The sequence below is a fragment of the Oenanthe melanoleuca genome, chromosome 13 (genome assembly GCF_029582105.1).
Source record: "Oenanthe melanoleuca isolate GR-GAL-2019-014 chromosome 13, OMel1.0, whole genome shotgun sequence".
NCBI classification, from domain to species: domain Eukaryota; kingdom Metazoa; phylum Chordata; class Aves; order Passeriformes; family Muscicapidae; genus Oenanthe; species Oenanthe melanoleuca.
Genome location: NC_079347.1, coordinates 12,807,141 through 12,828,967, shown reverse-complemented (window position 1 = coordinate 12,828,967; position 21,827 = coordinate 12,807,141). Strand labels below are relative to the sequence as shown.

The following is a 21,827-nucleotide window of genomic DNA, read 5'->3' as shown; positions in this document are numbered from 1 at the left end:
TTCTACCACAAAGTACACTTCAAGAGACAGGGCTTTTAATGGTCTCTGGTTTCATCTGTCTGTGCAGTGTACTTGTTTTTCCAACCTCAACTCCTTTCAACCTTGTTTTATGGAGAAAGTCCTCCAAAAGCACAAAGTCAGTCCCTACCAGCTTGGTATTGATGGTTCTGACACCTCTCCCATGAAACACAACTCACAGCATCTATTTTGTATGTATTAAGGAATTTTGACATTTTTGATGAGCACAGCTCTGTAGATGGGAAATGAGCTTCCTGGTCTGGTTGGAAAAGCAGCAAGGAAATTTCAGCTCTGCTCCCACTGTGAAAGGCAGAGGTGTTTGGGAGAGTGACTATGTAGCTTTTCCTGTGGTGATTCTACAAAGCCACGAGAAAACAGCTTGTCCAATGGGAAACTGGAATCTGAGCAAGACTGACTTGATCTCCCTCAAAAAATAAATAAAGGACACAGTAAAGGAGGAGGGATTTACACAGAGTAGTTTTGCTTGGTGGAGACAAGCAGCAAACTCTACTGCAGCAAGGCAGAAGATTTGGGGCTTTCACCAGCTATTCCAAATAACACCTCTAGCAGAAACTGCATCACAAGATGAGGTTTCCTTGCTTGGTACAGGATCCTCATTCCTGGATCAAGCAATTCCAAAACAAAACAGAAGAATTGAGAAGAACCACATTAGTAAATATTGTATTAATTAAAATGTATTTTGATGTTTTTATAGAAAATATCAAAAAAAGAAAATAAGCAGTCCTCAGAAAAAGATTTACTGCCATCACAACCATAACTGCTTGATATCTGTGACAATACACTCATCCTTCTTATGCAAGCTATATTTTCATTTTATGGAGCTATGGGTATTAGTAAGGTTTCCTTATGGAAAACATTCTTTACTTGCAATGTTTTAACTGAAAAGAAGAAGGACAACAGCCCTGAACAGAGGCTGGGCAAGGTACTGTGGCACGTGGACATCCTTGAATCAGTTTGAAGACATTCACAGAGATTCTGAAACATTTATCCAAAAGACATAGTTATAAATGTGTTTTGGAGTCTTAACTATGTGGTCTGCCAATGTATTCATTTTCTGTTTTCATTGCAATGTGATGTTTACAACACTCCTTCATTCAGTTTAATTAAATGTCTCCCATCATATTTACTCCAATCACACTTTATTTGGAGATCAGTAAATAAATGGTGAGTTTTTTTTATTGATGATGATGTTTGGTTTCATTGTAATCTCATTATAGGATGTGTTTTACAGCCTTCTGTCTCACAAATGATTGAACATAACTGCTGGAATATTACAGACCAAGTAAAATTAACATCCCCTTTTACTTCTGGTCTTTTTTATTAACCATCATGTTATAAAGTTATAATCAAGCCACTGTACAAGCACAAAACTTCACCTGACTCTAATCACCTGTTTAGGTGCTAACAGAAAAAAATGCCTTAAAAATTACCTTTATCAAGAGCACAGCTTGGTGTGCAGTCTCACAAGGGGCACTCTCACCAGGTGTATTTTAAAGCCTACTTTGTAGCTACACATGAGGACTGCAGTGACTGACAGATGTGCTCATTTCATGTTGCTATTGGCTTCCAAAGTCATTATTTAAATTTTCAGCAACATCCTGAGTCCTTCCTTGAGACGTGGATGCACAGAGGAGTTTAAAGTCATTGATTTCAAAATCTCTTGATGGAATTGCTTTAAAAGTAAAGCAAGAGGTGTAACAGGAATTCCTCTCTTTTAAATAATTGAATTGTTTCACATATTGTATGTGCTCCTAAGTTTCTGACTTCAACAAGATTTGAAGTGGTTTTTCTAGAGGGATGAATGATCTCCATGTGGAGCCACAGAGATGTGATCATTGGAATCAGGTTTGGTATTTACACTGCCCCACTGAAAAGTAAGAAATGCATCTTAAACACTCCCATCTCCACGGAAAAGCATAGATTTGGGATTTAGAATTGATGCTGCAGTTAAATCACAGAATCATTTATGTTGGAAAAGACCTCCAGCATCATTAAGTCCAAACTTTGAGTTCTTACAAAAGAATCCCCTGGCTTCCACATGGCTGAGCAAAGTTAGGGATGCTTTAGCAGACTGCACAATAGCATTAATTAGTAGAGGTTAAACATTTGAGGAAAGAGAATGTGTTAGCCAGTTCAGCTGCAGGTGTCAATTGATTCTATTAATTAAGTTTACCTTTGTAAAATAATTAAGTTTTAAAAGTCTGCAAAAAGACTCCATTTTACTCACATCTTCTTTGTGAAAAGATCATTAAGATTTAAGACACCACAACCTGAGGCTGCAGTAAAGAAAACAGCTTTAAGGTGTCTTTCAAACATGAGCAAGAAATGATGAGAGGTCATATGTTCAAATTATATTATATGGTAGTATTGCTCAAATTATTTACAAGTTTCTCTTTTCTCTGTCACTCTTCCTGCTTGTGCTGTACTGTTTCTATGCAAGAACAGGGAGAAACTTCACACTGAACTTTAATTCTTTAAGACTCTCTGGAGTATCCTTATTCCCAAGTAACCTTGCTTTGCCTGCTCCCCCATCATTATCTCCTCTCTTACCTCTGGAAACAGGAAAGCAACATCTCAAGAAAAACCCATAATACTCTTAAAACATCCTGTGAAAGGATGTGATTTAAGAGCCTTATGCACTGATCAAACTTAAACATGCTTGGCTGGCCAGAAGTAAATTACTTTTGGAAAATTATAAGCCTACCATGGTCCTTCCCTGGTAGGAATCAGAGCATTTTCCAAGACATTTCCACCACTTTTACAATTGCCTGGTCACACACTGCCAAAAAGCTGCTGCCTCTTCAACACATCAGCTTGATATCCCAGCCAAGTACCCCCTTTCCCTTCCCATTCTCACACAATTTACCTCTTTCTCTCCTCCTCTGCATCTCCTCTCTAGTAAAGTCTCTGAAAATGAGGAGCAACAACCAGGCAGCTACATTGCTGAAATTAAGTCTTTACTAATTTTTAATTTAAATGCTTTGGTTTTGCCTTTACTGGGCTTTACTCTAATAGAAAAGTCCATGGTCAGTTTTTGTCACAACAGCAAATAGCCTTATAGTTTGAAAATCCACACTGGGATAAGCTGTCCTTATCAGATAAAACACACTCTCATAGTGACTTTTGAGTGTCTGTACCACTTGTCCTAAAATCCAACTGAGAAAGTATTTTCTTCATAAGCAAAAGTTGCAATCACCAGGACCAGAGACCTCTGCAAATGTGTGGTCAGAGCTGCTGGCTGGACAGTGGGACCTGCTGTCAGGGGTTTAGAAGGGAATTCAGACAACCCTTCAGGGAAAGTATCAGTGCAGAGCTGCTATTGCATTTCATACTGAAAATATCATTCATATAAATCATTTTATCAAGTGATTTTTCTGAGTTAGTATAGTTATTCCCAAACTGATTGCACAAGACAATACTTTGCCATGTTAGTAAAGTCCTCCACATATTGTCAGATCATTTTTCAAACTGATAATGGGAAAAGCTTCTCCTTATTTTCCCTGCCATCTGAAGGGAATCCCAGAACATCACTAGGGAAGGCCATGCAAAACTCCCCAAGAAGGATGCAGAGTGAACTAGAGATGCACATAATTATACAAACATTTGCAGGAATACACACCAGCAAACAGCAGCAACTAATCCCACAAAATCCTCTGAGAGAACAGGAAGATTTTTCACTCTCTAAAACGTGATAATAAAAGCACAATTCCCAGATGCTCCACCAGATGAAATCATCTTGTTTCAAAGATTAGAATCAAATATGTTAAATGCATCAGTCCACTTTCAAGATTAGTGATAATGATCTTAAATTTTTAACAGAGCCCTTCATCCATGGGGATCTGATGTGAGCTTACACAGGCACTCCAGGACTGCTGCAGTTACTGAAGAGATACACAGGTGAGCAGACTGAATGTTACCACTACAGGTGATATTGCTAATTCCCAACAAAAGACTGTAGCAAAGGGCATGTCTGAGCACTATGATGGAGGTACAAAAGTGGGAGATGTATTGCAGTTATTCAGTTCTGCAATCTTTATTCTTTTTTATAAAGGTAAGCTCAAGCCACAGAAATTGTTGAAGGGCTCTGACTTTCCTTAGATAACCTGCAAGTCTTTGTGCACTTTGCAAATAAATATTCCCAGAAAAATAAGTGCAGCTTGCTGTTAACATTCTGGGCTGAAGGCTTAGCATGGCACACAGCCACTCTCCTCATCACACAATTTGAGGCCAAACTAATCAATAACAGTTTCTTAATGCCAATGAATTCAAACCAGCAGTTTGTTTTTAAAATGAAGTTACTGAAACAGAACTAAATATTGCCCAAATCAAATTAGCTGCAGTAGCAATAAATAATTAAAGTAATAAACTAGTTCATAAATAGAGAACATAATTTAATTAATTTTACCACCATGTACAGCAACATCAATACTACAGCAAGATGGAGTTCAGGGAGCTAAGGCAGCACGAGCAGCACAATAGCAAAATGATTTTATATATATATAAAAATCAAATCCAAACAGTAATAGAGTACTTTGGAAGAATAAGTAGTTGTTAAGAAGCAGATAAGTGGCTCAAGCAGGGAGACACTGTGTATATGAAATACATTTTGCAAGGCTGAAGGAGAGATAAGGACAGAGCAGGATGATTTATTTGTATTAAAATCTTCACTAGCTCTAGGTAAAGCACTGTGCTCATGATCTATTCCTGCTGATGCCACCATGTGCCCTTTTCTGTGTTCCCCATGACCATGGACGAATCTGTAAAGGCTTCAGTCTTCTCTCACCTCCTACAGATAAACAACCAGGAGCAAAATCCAGGACACTCAGTACTGAAAATGGGATGAGCTGGTGGGTTGCTGCAATGCCTTCCTTGTTCAAGCATTACTGCATTTACACTGAATGCATGCACAGGTTCCTGCACTCCCAGGATTTGGGGTCTCTTGGTTTAACTGAATGGAGGATCACAGATGGCCATGAAATAAAGACTTTTTTTTCTGTCTGAATCTCCTATTAGAAAAAGGCAAATGTGCATATCCATATTCTTTCCTGAATCTGGATCAGATGTACACACATCTGCTTTTCCTTTACTAAAGCAAAACCTTTCAGGATGAGTAAGATCTGTTGAAATAATGAAATACAAAACTGAAGAGATTTTGCAAGTGTCAGCTACAGAGTATTGCTCCAGTACTACAGTATTAACAAAGCCTCACTCTATTCAAAGAAAGTAGTTACAAAATACCAGATAACACTTAGTCACTTCACACTGTGGAAATGTTTTTTTGTCTTTAAGGGAGGTAAGTGCAGCCCTTGCAATCTCATCTTTCTCTCCATGGAAAGCACTGCCTTCTCCAGGGAGAGCTCTAAGGAGCTGTTTTGCAGAGCTGTGTATTACAGACTCATTGGAGGCTGGTCCACACCACAGAAACATCTAACCAAAATAATTCAGCACAGCTAAACAGAGCAGTCATACCCACTGTGACAGCAGAGCTCTCCTCTAAAGATAATTCACCTCCAGCATCCTCAGTGCTACTTGTTAAAGGTAGGGAGGGTTTCTTGAAGAGGCACAGTGATGTCTGACAGACAGAGGAGTGCTGATCTGGGATGTCGAATTCTGTCACTTTTTCTTTCTCTTTAAGCTTGTCCTTGCTTCCAGAGAAGCTCTGAGCACAAACAGCACAAAGATTCTCTTTCAAGCCGTGCTGAAGCAGCAGCACAAGCCAGGCACGTCATCGTTATTCACTGCACACAGCCCCGTCCCTCTCTATGTTCTGTATGATCTCTGCAGCCGTCAACAAAACAGGAGACCAGGCAGCTAAAGGCCAAATTTGCAAACACAGCCAAGCACACAGCTCCCACTGCTGCCTCCAGAGACACAGAGTGAGCAGCAGAGGCTGAAGGGAGCGAAGGCAGCTCAGCAAGCAGAGCTGCCCCACAGCCATGCTCTGGTCATGGGAAGGAGGCCATGACTTCCAGGGAAATTTGGGGCAGAAGAACAGTTTTCCATGCAGAAGTGAGGCCAGCAACACCCTCTGTACCAGAGCAAGCTCTCAACATTGAAAGAACATCAATATCTGTCTGTCGTGGCATGCCATGCTAAAATGACCTGTGTTTCCCTCTAGAGCGAACCTAAGGATGTCAAGCTCTATTCTTTTAAGTTCTTCAACAGGAAAATCACTAGCTCCAAATATGCACACAGGAAAAGCACTGGAAAGCACCAGCAGCTGCCTGGCAAATAATTTTTGCAGAAAGCAAATCCATCTCCTACCCTCCTGGAAGTCACTGCCCTACCTCCATGAATAACTAAGTCAATCAGGTTTTAGGTTGGTAAAGCAGAGCTGACCTGGGGCTTTTGCCTTCTCAAGCACTTGCTTCTCTTGTGTTCCACTCACTTCCCTCTCACCCTTTCTAATTGTTAAAGGATAGAAAGGGATGCTGCTGAGGAATATTCAAACCTCACACATCAATACCAGGCAAGTTCTGACCCAACTATCACAGTGGCCCCCAACCCCTCAGTAATTTTAGCAGCTTTCTGTACCTGGCTCTATCCCTGATCCACAAAGTGTCAACTGAACCTGGGCAGAAAGCAAAGTACATTGCAGGCACACACACAGATTTATTTTAAAGAGACCAATAGACTTCAACCACCCCACGCTACATTTCTAAGTTTATACAGTGTTATCCCCATTTCACACATGAGAAAGGTTACTTGCTGTGATTAAGATAACACAGTGACTTTCAGGGTAAAAACCCAACAGCCAATTAAATTCAATATAAAATACTGAAATCCGTCTGAGAACATACATATAGTCAACATAAATATACAAAGAATTCCTGTTATTTTCAAAATTATGTGACTAGGAGTTAAATTATTGCTGCATCCAAGTCATTCAGGTATTAGACTCAAGATAGTCAAGAAACATCTTAGGGTGTCCAAACCCATGAAAACCAAACAACAGGCTTATCAGTTACACCCTGATTTGCCAAAGTAAAGCAACTTATTGCTGAAATAATGCACACAAACCCAGTAAATCCATACACTCCAGGATAAACCATTGGAGCACCAGCATTCCAGAGGAGCCAGCATCTCCCTGTTGCTCTTCCCTGTGCTCTGCCTGCTTTTCCACTTACAGCTTGTATTTAGGTGGATTGATACTACCTTTCCTTTACACCTCACAACAAAGGCAGAAAATAGCAACTGAATGAGGTTTGCATACAGAGAAACCACTGAGACTAACTAAACTCCAGGAATCAGTAGGAATATTTTTAGTCACTCTCATAAAATTTCTTCTTTGCTTCTGCCACTGGAAGTACCAGAATAGATGGAGCCTCTCTGGCACCAAGAGAGTCTAGTTCAGTGTTTTGGTTTGCTTCCTCAAAAGCTTTAGGAAGACATGACATGTCAGAGATGGGGTCTTGGCTCGTGGCCTTCAAGGATCAGCCACTTTGCTGTGCTTCTAATCTTAAAAACAAAATACAAACAACAGCAAGAAACAGCAGCAGAAGCTCCTTCCTGTGCATTTTCCTTCTCCAGGTGATAAACTAAAAACATGCTCCATATTAGTCTCACCTAGAGAGGAGAGCTTTCCTCCTGCCATGTGAAAAACCTTCGCTTTTTCAGACAAATAATGATGCAATTACACAAATAACTGTGGGACTGCATATCTCACTAATACCAGCCCATCTCACTCAGAGGGTCACATCTTTCTTGCAAACTAGGAGACAGCAATTACAGAAGGAAGTGCTAGAAGCTGCACTCCAGTGTTGAAGTTTCTTACCTTTTTTCCTATGTAAGCACACAGTTTTAATTATTTAGAGCTCAGAGTCAATAGAGTTGGATCAGCAACAATGACAGACTGCCACTGTCAGGCAGCAAGACCTAAAGGATTCACTAACACTCTGTAAGGAAAAAGGCACATCATGACTATCAGATTAGAGGATATTGACACTTGTGATAGTATTAGAAAGTTAAATATTATGATAATTAGTTTTCAGCTTATTTTATCTCTGAAGTCACACCAGCTTTAGTGATGTTTGTAATCAGCAAACCCTGGTTTTATGTGGTTTTCCTTATCAGAGAATGCAGAAGAAAGAAATCTTGAGGGGAAAAATGCATCACTGAAGAAGTGATCATTACTTTCTAACTTCTTCTATCAGACTTAATTCCTATTAAATGCTGACTGAGGTCTCAGTGCAAGAAACAAGCAGAGAATTGCAGCTAAAACTCTCAGCTCTCAGTGCCAGCTGGCAGCCTGGCCAGCCTGGCTGCACCCACAGGCAGAGAGCTGGGATCTGGACATGCAGCATCACAGCCTGAATCTGCTCCATGAATTTTCATTTCTAACAACCTAGCTCCCAAATAAGCTCTACCTCTGGGGAAAATAACACTTCACACAGCTAATGCAGAGATTGTGCCACACACTGGGCATTCAGCTGTAATCCCCAGGTGTTGCATTTAAGTCAGCAAAAATCCCAGTTTTAATAATTATTAGCTCATCTTACCTAACTCTTGCTCAAATACACTTTACCTATAAGTAATGCTAGAGGGTGCCTGTTTACATGTTGGAGATGGGATTTTGCAAGTGAGCTAAAAACATCTAGTTTGGGGTTGAGTTTCTGCCTGTTTATTTCAACTGCAAACCCAACAGAGCAATTCTGACCAACCACCTCCAACTATTTAATGACCTGAAGCCCTTGGAGCCACCAGAGACGTGCAGACCCCTCACCCCAGCATGGGCCAGCACACAGCCTGGAGAGCTCCCAGCAACACAGCAGTGCCCAGGTTAATGCCTGCATTCAATGATCCTAGAGGCTTTTTCCAACCTTGACAATTCCATATTTCTGTGATCACATCCCCCTCCAAGCCCTTCCCCAAAAGAGCAGGCTCCAGACAAAAGCTCCATCCGCACAGCTGCCGAGGGGAATGTTAAGCCAGCAAAGGGCTGTTTGTTTGTGCTAAGAAAGAGATTTAATGTCTAAATTAAATAAGTGCACTATGCTTAGCTCCCACTGACAGGATGGCTGGGTATTAATGGCTCTCCCTGGAGAGCTGTGCTCACAGCAGCCGTGTGCTGATCAGCACATCAGCAGCGGGGGCACGCGCGCACCGAGCTCCTCCTGCCTCCAGCCAGCTTCCCGAAAGGAGCTGCTCTGACACAAACCCTCCTGTCCCCTGGGAATGCACTGAGAGAACAAACAATGGGGCTGGTTTAAGGAAGGTCTGAAAATTATTGCTGCAAAGTCAGGAAAGTGAAATGGAAACTTCATTGGTAGAGGACTGAGTCAAAATCAGCTCCTAGATGAGAAGGAAAATAAGTTGGATACTTTTAATGATTTTCATCATGCTCCTGTTGTTAAATGAGTACAATAAAACATATTTCAGTTATGTAATTCCAAGTATTAGCTGCTGTGACATTTGAAACTGAAAATAATCCCACAGGTTTCCCCAGCAGAGAGAAATCCATGTTTGCACAGCAGTGTTCAGCAAGGCCAGCAGGGCTGTTCTCCCAACAAGAACAGCTTCTCACCCTCCAGTGAACAAACAGCATCCTGAGAAATAATCACATTAGAGCTTCTGCCTGCTGGAAAGGCAGAGGGGTGAAAGGAAAGACAGAGGGCTGTAATTATTATTTCTGTTTTAGACTACTAGGGGGGGCTCAGTTAAAGATGTCTGAAGGATGGCAGGATCATCGAATCAGAGGGAGCACAGCTCAGATGTGATAAACAAGGCCTGATGAACATGCTTCCTCTGAAGAGGGAATTGCAATGCCCAGCACACAGATCAGGCAGGACTTGTTCTGGTGATGTTATTTATATTGGGTGAACATTAAAAGGGTGAAGGAGTCATTCTCAGCATTGTCTCCAGTCAAACAGAAGTCTTCTTGAAATTCACTCAGAGCCCAATTACTTCACCAGCACCTCCACCCTTCCTAAGACATGTTAGGATGATCCAGTGATAATACAAATTCTGTGACTCACCAAAAATGATCACTTAGCACTCTCTCTAATCCAGCTGACCTGTTTGGAATATACTTACAAGTGTCATCCAAATGCAAACCTCCCCAGGTAGGAAGCATTTGTTATATATACAAAAGGAAAAGAGAGTCTTTCTGCTGTCTCTGCTCCTTTACTGCTACCTTGGTGAAGACAGCTCTAATTGGGATGCCTTGTAGTACTGAGGAGCAGTCAGGGCTTTCTGGATAATTCAGTGTACTGGTAAGGGCTTTGACTTAATCCATAGGCTCTGCCTTACAGTCAAGACTTGCTCCTCACTGGTCTTGAAACCCCCAACTCACTAGAAGCTGTTACAGTCCTATATCCAGCAGACACACTGGGGCCCTGGCTGGCCAGTTCACCATCATGATGGCAAAACCCATCCAGCTTGGTTTTACAAGCATGTAAAAACCTGTACTTCTCTCCAACTTTCCTGTGACTCCAGCTCTAGTTCCAAAATCAGCACCAGGAACAGGCACACTAGTTCAGCCACCCAGACCAGCAAGGTATGAGCCCCTCTCTGACAGAGCCCTCAGGGTCTCATCCTGCTGCTGAGGGGCTCTGCTTCAAGTACCATGACAGAGAAAGGAGAATGTCCTTCTTCACTTATCAGAATTTGCTGTGGGTCACACAGATATTTAATTGTTGCACAGTGTTCAGATGTAGCTTGGATCCCAACTCTGCACACAAGGAAATCCCATCAGCATCTTGGGGTGCTCACACAAGCATCTGACAGGCTGGGATCTCTGCTCAAACCACAGCCACCCTGTCTTTTCACACACTGGTGTTTTCCCATGAAAATGTCTCTGGCAATGGATCATCTCTCACTGACATTGGTGCCAGCAGAGTTGGACCCATTGATAACAGCAGAGGCTGCATAGGCTGCTTCCAATTTCTGGCTTCACTGATTCTATTTCCCAGGGAATAAGGGCTGCCACAATGTTGATTCTGTTAAAAGCAGCTGATGAACTTCTGTGTTTAACAGGCAATAGGAGTTCAAACCTAAATATGACTATTATATAATTTAGGAAAAACTAATAAGTTTTGAAAAACAAGTATGGGCAAAGAAGAAATAATTCTATGTAATAAAAACTAGGATAATAAAAAAATCTAACTTCAATAACAAAGAAAAATTATTCTTTAAAGCATTCAGACATGAAAAATAAAGAAAAAAAGATCCTATTATAAGCAATTCATATCACAGAATTTCAATGGGAAAAGCAAAACAACTAGAAGCAAGGGCACTGCATGCCACTGTCACCTATTTTGCAGTTGCAACGGGAAACTAAATTGAAATCTTGTAGGAAGTGACATTTTGAAAAATTTCCAAATCTGCAGATGGAAAACACAACACTTTTTTTTCTGGTATTTTATATTTTCCAAGCTAGAGCATAATTTGATGCTATTATCTGCTGGCTGCACAAGATAGATTTCAGCCTTTGCAACAACTATTGTGTACACAAACCCCAGGAACAGATACATTGATAACAAAGCTGATCCCCTGTGCTGAACAAATTTAAAAGCCAAAATCCAACTTATGCCTTTGGAAGGAACCAGCTTTGAAGTCTATGGGTCCAGAATCACTTTTCACATATGCTAGTTTCATCCTGGTAAAACATGTTACTGGATGAGTTTTGTGATACCTGAAAGGAGTCAAATAGTTTTACACTCAATTAGGAAAAGCACCTGGGCTGATACTCAGCCCTAGTGACTGTAACATCATTAAAGACACTTTGTCAGACAGAAGTTCAGCAGAAAGAAGACACATCTTACCCTCATTAAAATTGAGAGAGTAAAAAAAATTACAAAAAGACACACCACCTATGAGGGAGAGGCAAGAATAATAATGAGGAGGAGATGGGGACAAAAATATGAGGATCACTCTCATGCTACTTCATAAACACACAGTGCCCATTATATGCAAAACAAAAAACCTGTCTAATATTCTTCAAAAGTTCTCATCAAACACAAGCAAACAGTATGGCATGGATAAATAACTTCTGTCTCATGATGAACAAGGAAATATTTATGGAAGTCTATTAAATTTGGATTACTGAGACATTGGAGCAGTTGCTGAGTGGCCAATCAGCTCTGCTGACTAAATACATATTTATAAATGCTTTACCTCTTTTATTTACCCAATGGACCAAAATGGCTTATTCATTCTGTTCTGGATTTATTTGGGTCTATCAAGTACAATAAATGTGCAGTTAGATGCATAATAAAAACTCCTTTAGAAAAGTAATTACATTACTTTACACAGAGCAGATTTTTCTTTCCCAAGCACCAAGAACAACTGGACCATTTCACAGGCTTGTAAGTTCTTATTAAAAAATATACTGAAACATGCTAATTTGCTTAGAAATGTAAAGTCCAAAAGAACCATTTCCAGACAAAGCAGAGCCCCCTGAAAACCACTAACTTAAGCAGAGAACTTGCTATGGCAGCAGCCAGGGGCATGGCTCTGGCACCAAACACCTCAATGGTTCATTCTTCACATCCTGTTAGGAAAAATTTCTTCCCTGAGAGGGTAGTGAGGCTCTGTCACAGGCTGCCCAGAGAAGCTGTGGCTGTCCCATCCCTGGAAGTGTTCAAGCCAAGCTTGGACATGACTTGAAGCAACCTGGAATAGTGGAAGTTATCCCTGCCTATGGCAGGGGGCTGAAATGAAATAACCTTTAAAGTCCCTTCCAACCCAAATCATTCTGGGATTCTATGATTCTGCCAGGTTTGGCCAGAGCAGGATGTGGTGCAAGAATATGACAGTCCCACAGTTAAGCACTGCAAAGGTCACTGATGGCCTCAGCCACTGCCCTGGTCACCTCCAGGAGAGGCCACCAGAACTCCCTTAGAGCCTCCTCTGCCATAACCAGCCCCTAGCTGGGCTAACCCAGTGACAGGCTCCACAACTCCATCACCCACAGGCTGAGGCCATGACCACCTGGGAATAAATACCTGAACTAGGAGAGAACAAAGAGGGTTATCCCTCTCTCATTTTTAACGCATATTTGAGCTGTCAGTTGAAGCTCCAGTAATATTATCCCAATTGCTCTGCCTTACAGTTAAAGCTCAGTTTGGGAAGAAATGGCATGTTGGGCATATTGAACCTATTAAGTCTGAAATTGAAAATACACCATGCTCTTACACATATTAGGTAGACTAGTAGCATGTTCAAAAATCACTACTCAAAAATATAACTGGACCCAGAAGTGATCCTGGACTTTGGGTCTTTTGTCTCAAAGTCCAAGTTTACTCATTTTTCTAATATCTAGGACATGCTGGATAAACTGATTTGTTGGAGAGTGTTTGCAGATTACATTATATTGCCATTATCAGAAACGTGCTGCCAGTTTTTCTATTCAACCCTTACAAATGAGTTTATGTTATAGCTGGTCTGAAAACTCTGGGTTTACAGTGCATTTGCACTTTCAATATCATGTGTTAGCATCAGACATTTGCTCCCTATGAGAGGGGCTTCCACATTGTGCAATGCTCTCTGCTACAACAGCATTTCACCAGAGTTATATGGCTGGACCCAAAAGTAGAATTTCTTAGAAAGAACCACACATCACTGGAAACAACCAAAAAAATTAAATCCAACATGACTTCAAACCTCACTGTGCATTTCAACCTGGCTGCTGCTAATGACACTTAAGAAAAGCCCATTTATCTGAAAATATGTCCTGTTATTCTTAAAGACAGAGTATCTTAGAAGACCAGTGCAAACCAGTCCTGCTTTACAGCTCTGGATCAGCTGGAGAAAAGTGCTTTGGAGAGGATGCAGATGCAGCCAAAACAAGGTTTATAGGGCAAAGCAGCATCTTCCAAAAGACTGCCAGTGTAGATGGAAAAAGTAGAGAAGTCTGTGGAGTCAAGGAATGACAGAAGCCAACAGCACAAGCAGCTTTTTCAGCTGCCAAATCAGCACAGTTTGTTCTGATTTCAGATGGAAAAAGAGAGATGCCTTCAGGCACATCCTACTTCAGCCCTCTGCACTGGGGATACCTGTTTATGATCTATAGTGGTATGGAACACATTTATATGTTATTTTGTATCTCCCTGTAAATCCTCACAAGGTCTCAGATTTCTGGCTCATCTCCATCTTTTCCCTCTTCCCACACTGGGAACTGAAGTCTGTCCACTTTCTAAGCTTGTCTACAAGCTCCTTGATCCAACCTGCTGCTGGGAAACAGTTTCCTGATTTCCTGCCACTCAAGAAGTTTTCACTACAGCTCCTTCAGGTCCATCCATCTGCTACTCTAGCAAAGCAGACTATTATATTTACTTACTAAACAGTCATGCCCATTCTACCATGAAGAGAATTCATTCCTCCTCCTGCCCCAAAGTATTCAACTAGAGAAACTGATGGATCCATTTACAAGAACCTTAGCTCTGCAATATCACACTGTTTCCACCAGAGACCTGGGCATGCAAGGGGTTTGCTATGCCTATGGCAAAGCTGGGCTAAACCACAGCTGCTTCACATTTTCAGAAACAATCCACCTCCACAAACAGTCATTTGTCAGCCAGATGTAACCACCAGGACCAGCCCTGTTTGGTACAGGAGCTGCTCAGAAACTCCCTGGCTGACCTGCAATTCTCTGCTCCTTGTCCCAGACACATGTGCAATATGAGCAGCAATAATAAAACTTCCCAGGAGCATTCACATTCCTGTTTAACTTACTACTGTGCCTAGCAGTGGCTAAAGTGTTGACTATTTGAGGTTCTTCCCCCTACACTTGCTTTTACTCCCTCTTTAAATCTGGCCACTTAAAAGCATGAAATATGCCAAGTTATAATTAAACACCACTGCTGATAAATGTGTGGGAGCAACTTTGCCCCTTCCCAACTAGACCTAGGTGTTCAAGTAGGATGAAGTATAAAGCAAGCTGAGCAACTGTGGTTTCATAAGTTTGGAAACACAGGCACTAAACATCAGACTAATATCTTGATGCAAATATCCTTCCCTGGGTAACAGATTTCAAAGCATATGTTTTTAGTGAATGGCAAAGCCAGAGATAAAAAACTTTCCATGAAAATAAAGCAGATAAGATGGGAGGAAACAAAAAACTTCATTTGACGTAAAGACTGAGTAATTGTTAAAACCAGTATAACAATAATGGAAAATATTGCAACTTGTAATTCAACAAAACAGGTATTTCTAATGTAAAAGCTGTCCTTCAGAATTCAGAGGAATATCCTGAAATACAGCCGGTGTGCTTCTGAACACCCAGCTCTGTACAGAGCCTATACATACAAATATTGGCTTTCATGTCATATCTGGATGCAACTGGCATCAGACAACCAGGATTCTGGGGGTACAGTTGCTTCTAAAGAGCAACACAGGCACAGCTACTGATTTTTGGTCATAAGGAAAAAAGCAGATTTTTTTTTTTATTCCAGTAATAGGGGAAAAAACCAACATAATGAGAAATTAATAGGTGATTTACTACAAAAGTAATTACAGCTGACCACTTTGTGTTCCTGAAGGATTTCAGGAGAGCAGCTTATCATTCCTGCCAATTTTGGAGTGCCTGTCATCTTCCATGGAGAGGCAAAAAATTTGAAGTGGGCAAAGAGAAAGGAGGAAGTAAACAGAATTTCTGAAGGGCATTACTGTTTTATAACCATGACTCAGTTTTTCATGTAGGACAGCGTGGTGGTTTGTATTAATTTATTTTTTTAATTTTTTTTAGAAAGGAAAGGAGCTAGTATGGAAATAATTCCCTATAAGGACCTTGGCAGCTTCCTTTAGACCTGACAAAAAAAAACAATCAGTGTCTGATTTTCAATACTGACACACTGTTACACCAATGAAAAAAGTTAATGCACCTTTGTGAACACACACATGAAGACGAACACAGCCCAGGAAGTCTGGGCCAGGTTGGGCCCCCCAAAAAAAGCAAAAGCCAGAGAACAGAAATGTACCCAGAGCAGCCAGTGTGAGCAGCTCCCACCACCCAGCAGGAATCACACCACCATCCACAGGCCTGGGAAAGATATTAACTCTTCCACTGCACAGATGGGACTTGCAGACCTTTCATCCTCTCTTGAGTGAAAGAAAGAAAAGAGCAGAGATGAAGACACACACAGAAACAGCATGGAGACATCAAGGTCAGGAAGAAGAGTCAGGTCCCAGCTGGAGGAGGGGATGAGATGTCTTGGACTGAAATCCTCTTGTAAGCTATGGAGAGGATGTGATGGATAAATCAGACTCTTTTTTCCCTGTAAATCATGGAATGCCTATGGGGTGGTGGAGCACTCACACTGTAGACATCAGCAAAGGCATTTGTGCTGAAGTTAGCAGATGTTGAAGTAGTGATCCCATGAGAAGTTTGAACAGAGAGAGAGGAGTGTGATGCCCTTTGCCCCTAGGGATGAAGAGATCTCTGTCCCCAGAGCTGAAGATGATTTCAGAGTTAGATGAAGGGAACTTTGCTCTGAACTGCTCACCCTTAAAATGAAACCCCATGAGTTGACATGGTCCATAAATTCAGCTGTGGAAAAGCTGAAAAAATGGGAGGGATTTCACTACTGAAGGTTTCCCAGGCAGCTGCTATTTGTGGAAATTGAAACCACAAGAGAACTGTTTCCTGGGGAGAAGTCTCCATAGACAAGAGGGAGACTCCTCTCCCCTTGTAAACTGGAGAAAGACTGTTTTAGAGATGGCAAACTGATTTGTTTCAGTACATTATCAGTGTGAAAGAAAAAAGGGTGTGGGGGCAGGAGAATGTGTTCTGAAGGTTTTATTCTGATTCTTATTTCTTTTAGTTTCTGTTTGTAAAGTTTTCTTTATATCCTTCAAATTTGAGCCTGCTTTGCTCCTCGTCCTAATCCTGTCTTACAGCAGGAAATGAGTAAATAATTCTAGTGGGTGCACTGGCAATTTGACCAAGGCTAAACCCACCACATAAATTGGTGCCTTGGCTGGGAAAACTTAAATTGGCAAATCAAAACACAAAATTGGTGTTTCTGCCCAGTTGCTGAAACCACTACAGACATAAAAATTGATGTCAAGTGGAGAATAATGAAATATTTCTTAAGCTGTTGGGTCAATCCTCTACCACTGCTAATTGATGCAGAGATTTTTCAGTAAAACTCTGGCAACTTGGGAAAGCTTAAGGTGCACTATATTCTATTAGGAATCACAGTGTAACAATGACCATTGTGCATCTGTAATAAATATATACAAACAGGACATCCACAGCACAGAGTCTGTGAAAACTTCAAAGAAGTTTTAATTCAAACCAGATATTTAAAGTTTGTATCTTTATGGCAGCATGTGTCATCTGTCTGAATAAATCTAGAGTTGCATCTCATTTAATAAGATTATATGGTCAGAGCAGAAGCAATTTGCTTGAACATTTCTTGGCTGAAAGGTTTCAAAAGCATCTTTTGACACTAATTTGTTGAACAAATGATTGTGAACAACATAAAAACAAATTAAAAGTTTTAAGTTCTTGGGTTAGATTCTCAGCTAGTAAAAAGCAAATGTGGTCCATTAACTCAGCAGAGCTTTGCTTATTTCTATCTACTGAAGACCTGGCTCTTTATGCTAAATGTGACTATACATATGCTTGGGCATAGTTCTGCTCAGCAGACAATCTGTTCTAGTACTCAGCATCCTTCAACCCCACAGTGCCAACTGGAACAGGAACATTTGTCAGCTCCAGAAATTGCAGAAATTAGTTCCTGTGTCCTTGCCACTAAAATAACTGGGGAAACCACTGGAGGCTCTGTTCTGCCAGACATGGGGAATTTGGCAGACACAAATACACTTTAACATATATAAGTTGTATGGTGTAATTTACAGCAACAGCTAAGTATTATGCATTCATGTACACTCATTACACAGGGAAAAGTCACCAATCTTTAAAATCAAACCCTGCCAGTGTCTGCACGTGCTCTCTATAAACTGGGTCCTGTGTTTCTGCCAATCTAACACACACCCTTCAGTCTCCCAGTTTCCTGCACAGGGTCTTCTCATCAGATTACATAGATTTTAGGAAGAAATTCTCCCCTGTGAGGGTGGTGGGACAATGGCCCTTGTTGCCTGGAGAAGCTGTGGCTGCCCCATCCCTGGAAGTGTCCAAAGCCAGGTTGGATGGAGCTTTGAGCAACCTGGGATAGTGGAAGGTGTCCCTGCCCATTACAGGGGGTGGAATGGGATGGGCTTTAAGGTTCCTTCCAACCCCAACCATTCTGACACTTCATCCCTTTCACTAAATGCCTGCTCTGTCCATGATCTGCACAAACTGCTGCTGTTCCCAGCTCCCCACTCCTGTTCTGCTCTTCCCCATCTGCTCTCCTCAAGTATTACACTGCTCTAGACAGCTAGGAGTGTGCATGTTATTCATCTTTCGGCTCCATTCCCCTTTCCTGTGCACTAAGGGCAGGAAAAATTATGGAAATTTAACATAAAAATGGGAAAAGAGAAAACTGCTCCCTGCCCAAACCTGCCCTGTGATTTTAGCTCAACAGAGCAATACAGAAGGATGGTATTCAAATCCTGTGCTGGTTTATCACATGACAGGGTTTCTTGAGTTTGCATTTTGAGTTTTTTTTGGCTGGTTGGGAGTTTGTTTGTTTTCAAAGCACAGCACAAAACCTGACACCCTATCCCATATTCTGGTTTCTATTGTATGTGCATAATAGATTGATACCACAGTGGGTCATATGTGTGACCAACTTGGAGCCAAATTTCAAGTGAATTTAGTAAAATATTCCTGCAGCTTCTGATCAAATCCCAGACTGAGGTTTGTTTTTTTTATTAAAAAAATTATTTTTAGTCAAAAAGGGTAATATTTGCACACCACTTAGAGATCCCAGGAACAAAACAGTTCTGCAGGAATTTCCATTTCCATTGATAAGAAAATCAGTCTCCAGCCATCACTGAGAGGTGGCTGCCAGCTGCAGTCAGGGAAGCATCTCTCCTCCATACCACAGCAATTAAAAGATCACACAATTACTGCTGATCTCATGCCATGGAAGTCAAAGGAAAACCATTCATTGACTGCAATGGGCTTTGGAGCAGGTTCAAAAATCCTCCAGCATATGTAATCCTGACACTTTGGAAACCAAAAGCCTTCCAGTTTAACTACACTCATCCACAACTAAAAAAAAAAAAAAAGGAAAAAAGTGTTTTCATGCTCAACAGCAATCAAGGCTTTGTTCCCTTTGAAAGAAAAGTGTCTGCTCTAAATCTAAAGGATTCAAACCTTTTGTCCCAAAATAAAGAAAAATTCTGAAAAGTCTAAACCAGGATTGCCCCTCCTTTCACCAAAAGCTCTTTTTCTAATCATCTTGGATCACCCATAAGCCTGGTATAATAAAAGCAGATACAGAGTAAGTCTGCTCAGCTCCCACATTTGTGGGTGTTTCTATGAGATATTTTTTAGTTTTTCGGCTTTTCAAGAGAAAGCCAAAAATTCTACCAAGGGAACAGAACAAGGATAAACCTCCAACCCCCAACCTCTTCCAATCCACTCATTTCTTCAGGTAAAAAAAACATTACCTGCAAAAATTACCATTTTTAGGGGGAAAAAGGCCTGGATCTTAGAGTCACCTCATACCATATCACAAAAATTACAAGATATCCTTTTGTGTGCATAATAAACATTCTAATCCTGCTGTAATTTTTTTTGTTACATCAAATAATATCTGCTCTGTGCACATTTCAATACTGAAGAGGTTTTTGAAGGAGCCTTTAGTTGAATTATTTTACAGACACTATTGAGGAATAACTCCAGAGAGGAAGATACTTAAAACATTGCTGAAAATCCCCAGGTAGCTCTGGAAATCCACAGGCTTTTGTGATCAAGAGGTATTTACCATGTTTGTTAGCATTTTCTTGACCTCTGAGGAGTTTGCAGTTCTTTAGACAGATGTGATAATTCACATATTGCCTTGCAGGGCATAAGCCAAATTTATCCATAAATTTTTATTCCCTCAGTTGTCACCCCCTTCACTCCAGCCACGGATCTAAGAAGCTTCTAACAGAGAAGTTCATTACCTTAAATTCACTTCTGAAAAAAATTATGGTTTTATCCCTCAAACTAAAAGTTAAGTCTTACCCATCCTCTGAAAGCAATTACCAGTCAGCCTCACTTAGCCTGGAAATTTGGTGTCTTGAGGCACTCATCTCCAAATTCAGTTATTGCTCTGCAGCAACATTCTCCAAGCATACAATCTTTAAACTCAGTCCTCATTTCAGAAATTGCTGTCTTTAAGCTCTCATATGTGCTGGTTACTTTCATTGGGAAGAAAGCTTTGGAAATAGAACTCATATCTGAAAAAGTACCCACAAGACTGGATTCAGTCCCTGTGCCCACAATGGACTGCACCACAAACTACAGCCACAGCATGCCTGAAATGTGTCCATGCCCACAACACCAAGATGCTTTTCTGAATCCCAAAGCAGCCTTGACCACCCAAGAGCCCTCCTCAGTTTGAGGGAAGTACAATAGAACTGTATTTCTTCAGGAAAAGTGGCAGAAGTTTGACCAAACACACACATGCACTGGACATCTAAATTAAATAGATTTGACCCTTAGAAATAATGTATTTTTAATTAATTCAAGTCTCTCTTCTGCCTCAGCCTCACAGAAGGAAAAAAAAAAAAAAAAAAAAAAAGCAGATTATTTGCCCAAATTACAAGTTACCCTTGGACCTGACCTTCTTTGATTATGCAGTAAAACATTGGTAGTTGCAACCTCTTCCCAACATACAGGATGCCTGAAGCAATTCAAGAAAGGGAACAGGGAATGCATTAATCCACTGAACAGGAGAGTGCCACCTGCTCCACATTCTACCAAGACAGATGAGGAAAGCAACTGCCTGATCCAGAAAACATCTGCTGAACAAAATCAAAATTAATGACAACCAGAATGAGCTCTTTGATGGCCAATTCTCCCTCAGCTGCCAGGAGCCATCACAGAGCCACTCCTGCCAGAAGCCAATTAGTGACTGAGGCAGCAGAGCTCCCAGAGCTGGTCCCAGAGCTGGTCCCAGAGCTGGTCCCAGAGCTGATCCCAGAGCTGATCCCAGAGCTGATCCCAGAGCTGGTCCCAGAGCTGGTCCCAGAGCTGATCTCAGAGCTGGTCCCAGAGCTGGTCCCAGAGCATCAGTGCACCTTGTGTGGAGCTGAGGTGTGCTGAGCCATGGACAGCCTTGTCTGCAGCTTCTCTCCCTGAAATTCTCCAGGTTTTGAGTTTAGCACAGAATGTTTGGGGTTGGAAAGGACCTTAAAATTCATCCAGTTCCACCCCCTGCCATGCCTTCCACTGTCCCAGGTTGCTCCAAGCCTTGAACTTCCAGGGATGGGGCAGCCCCAGCTGTGCCAGGGTCCCATTGCCCCCACAGGGAAGAATTTCTTCCTAATATCTAATCAAAATTATCTTCCTTCAGCTTCAGCCATGTAGATGCCCTGCCAGCACCCAAACCTTGACAGGCACACCCAATGCCATCATGCAATTCTGTGCTTAAAGAGCACCTTTTCTTTAAAAAAAAAAAAATTAAAAATTTACAGTTTCAACACTGTCAGACAAGCACCTGGCACAGACTGTTGGAAAACCCACAGCAGCACAACTTTTCAAGTGTGTGAACTCATGCTTGTTATACTGCAAAAATACTCAACCCAACACAAACACTGAAAGAAAACTGGTTTTCCTACCTTTTCTTCTTGTAACTTCAAGCCTTCTGGAGTCCTATAAGGAAAAAGAGAATTTTTGTTGTGTTTTTTATTAAATACAAGAATTGTTGAAAAGCAGGATGAACAAATCCCCCTAAAAACATTAGTCA

At 41.2% G+C, this 21,827-nt stretch overlaps 1 protein-coding gene across 2 annotated transcripts in view; it reads right to left on the bottom strand.

Moving 5' to 3' along the window:
• FSTL4 (follistatin like 4) overlaps positions 1-21,827 on the bottom strand; it is a 192,253-nt gene that overhangs the window by 155,613 nt on the left and 14,813 nt on the right. For both annotated transcript variants that reach the window (XM_056502543.1, XM_056502544.1), the window contains exon 3: positions 21,700-21,733. In XM_056502543.1, coding sequence (XP_056358518.1) covers positions 21,700-21,733 — 34 coding nt within the window. The remainder of the gene's footprint in view (positions 1-21,699; positions 21,734-21,827) is intronic.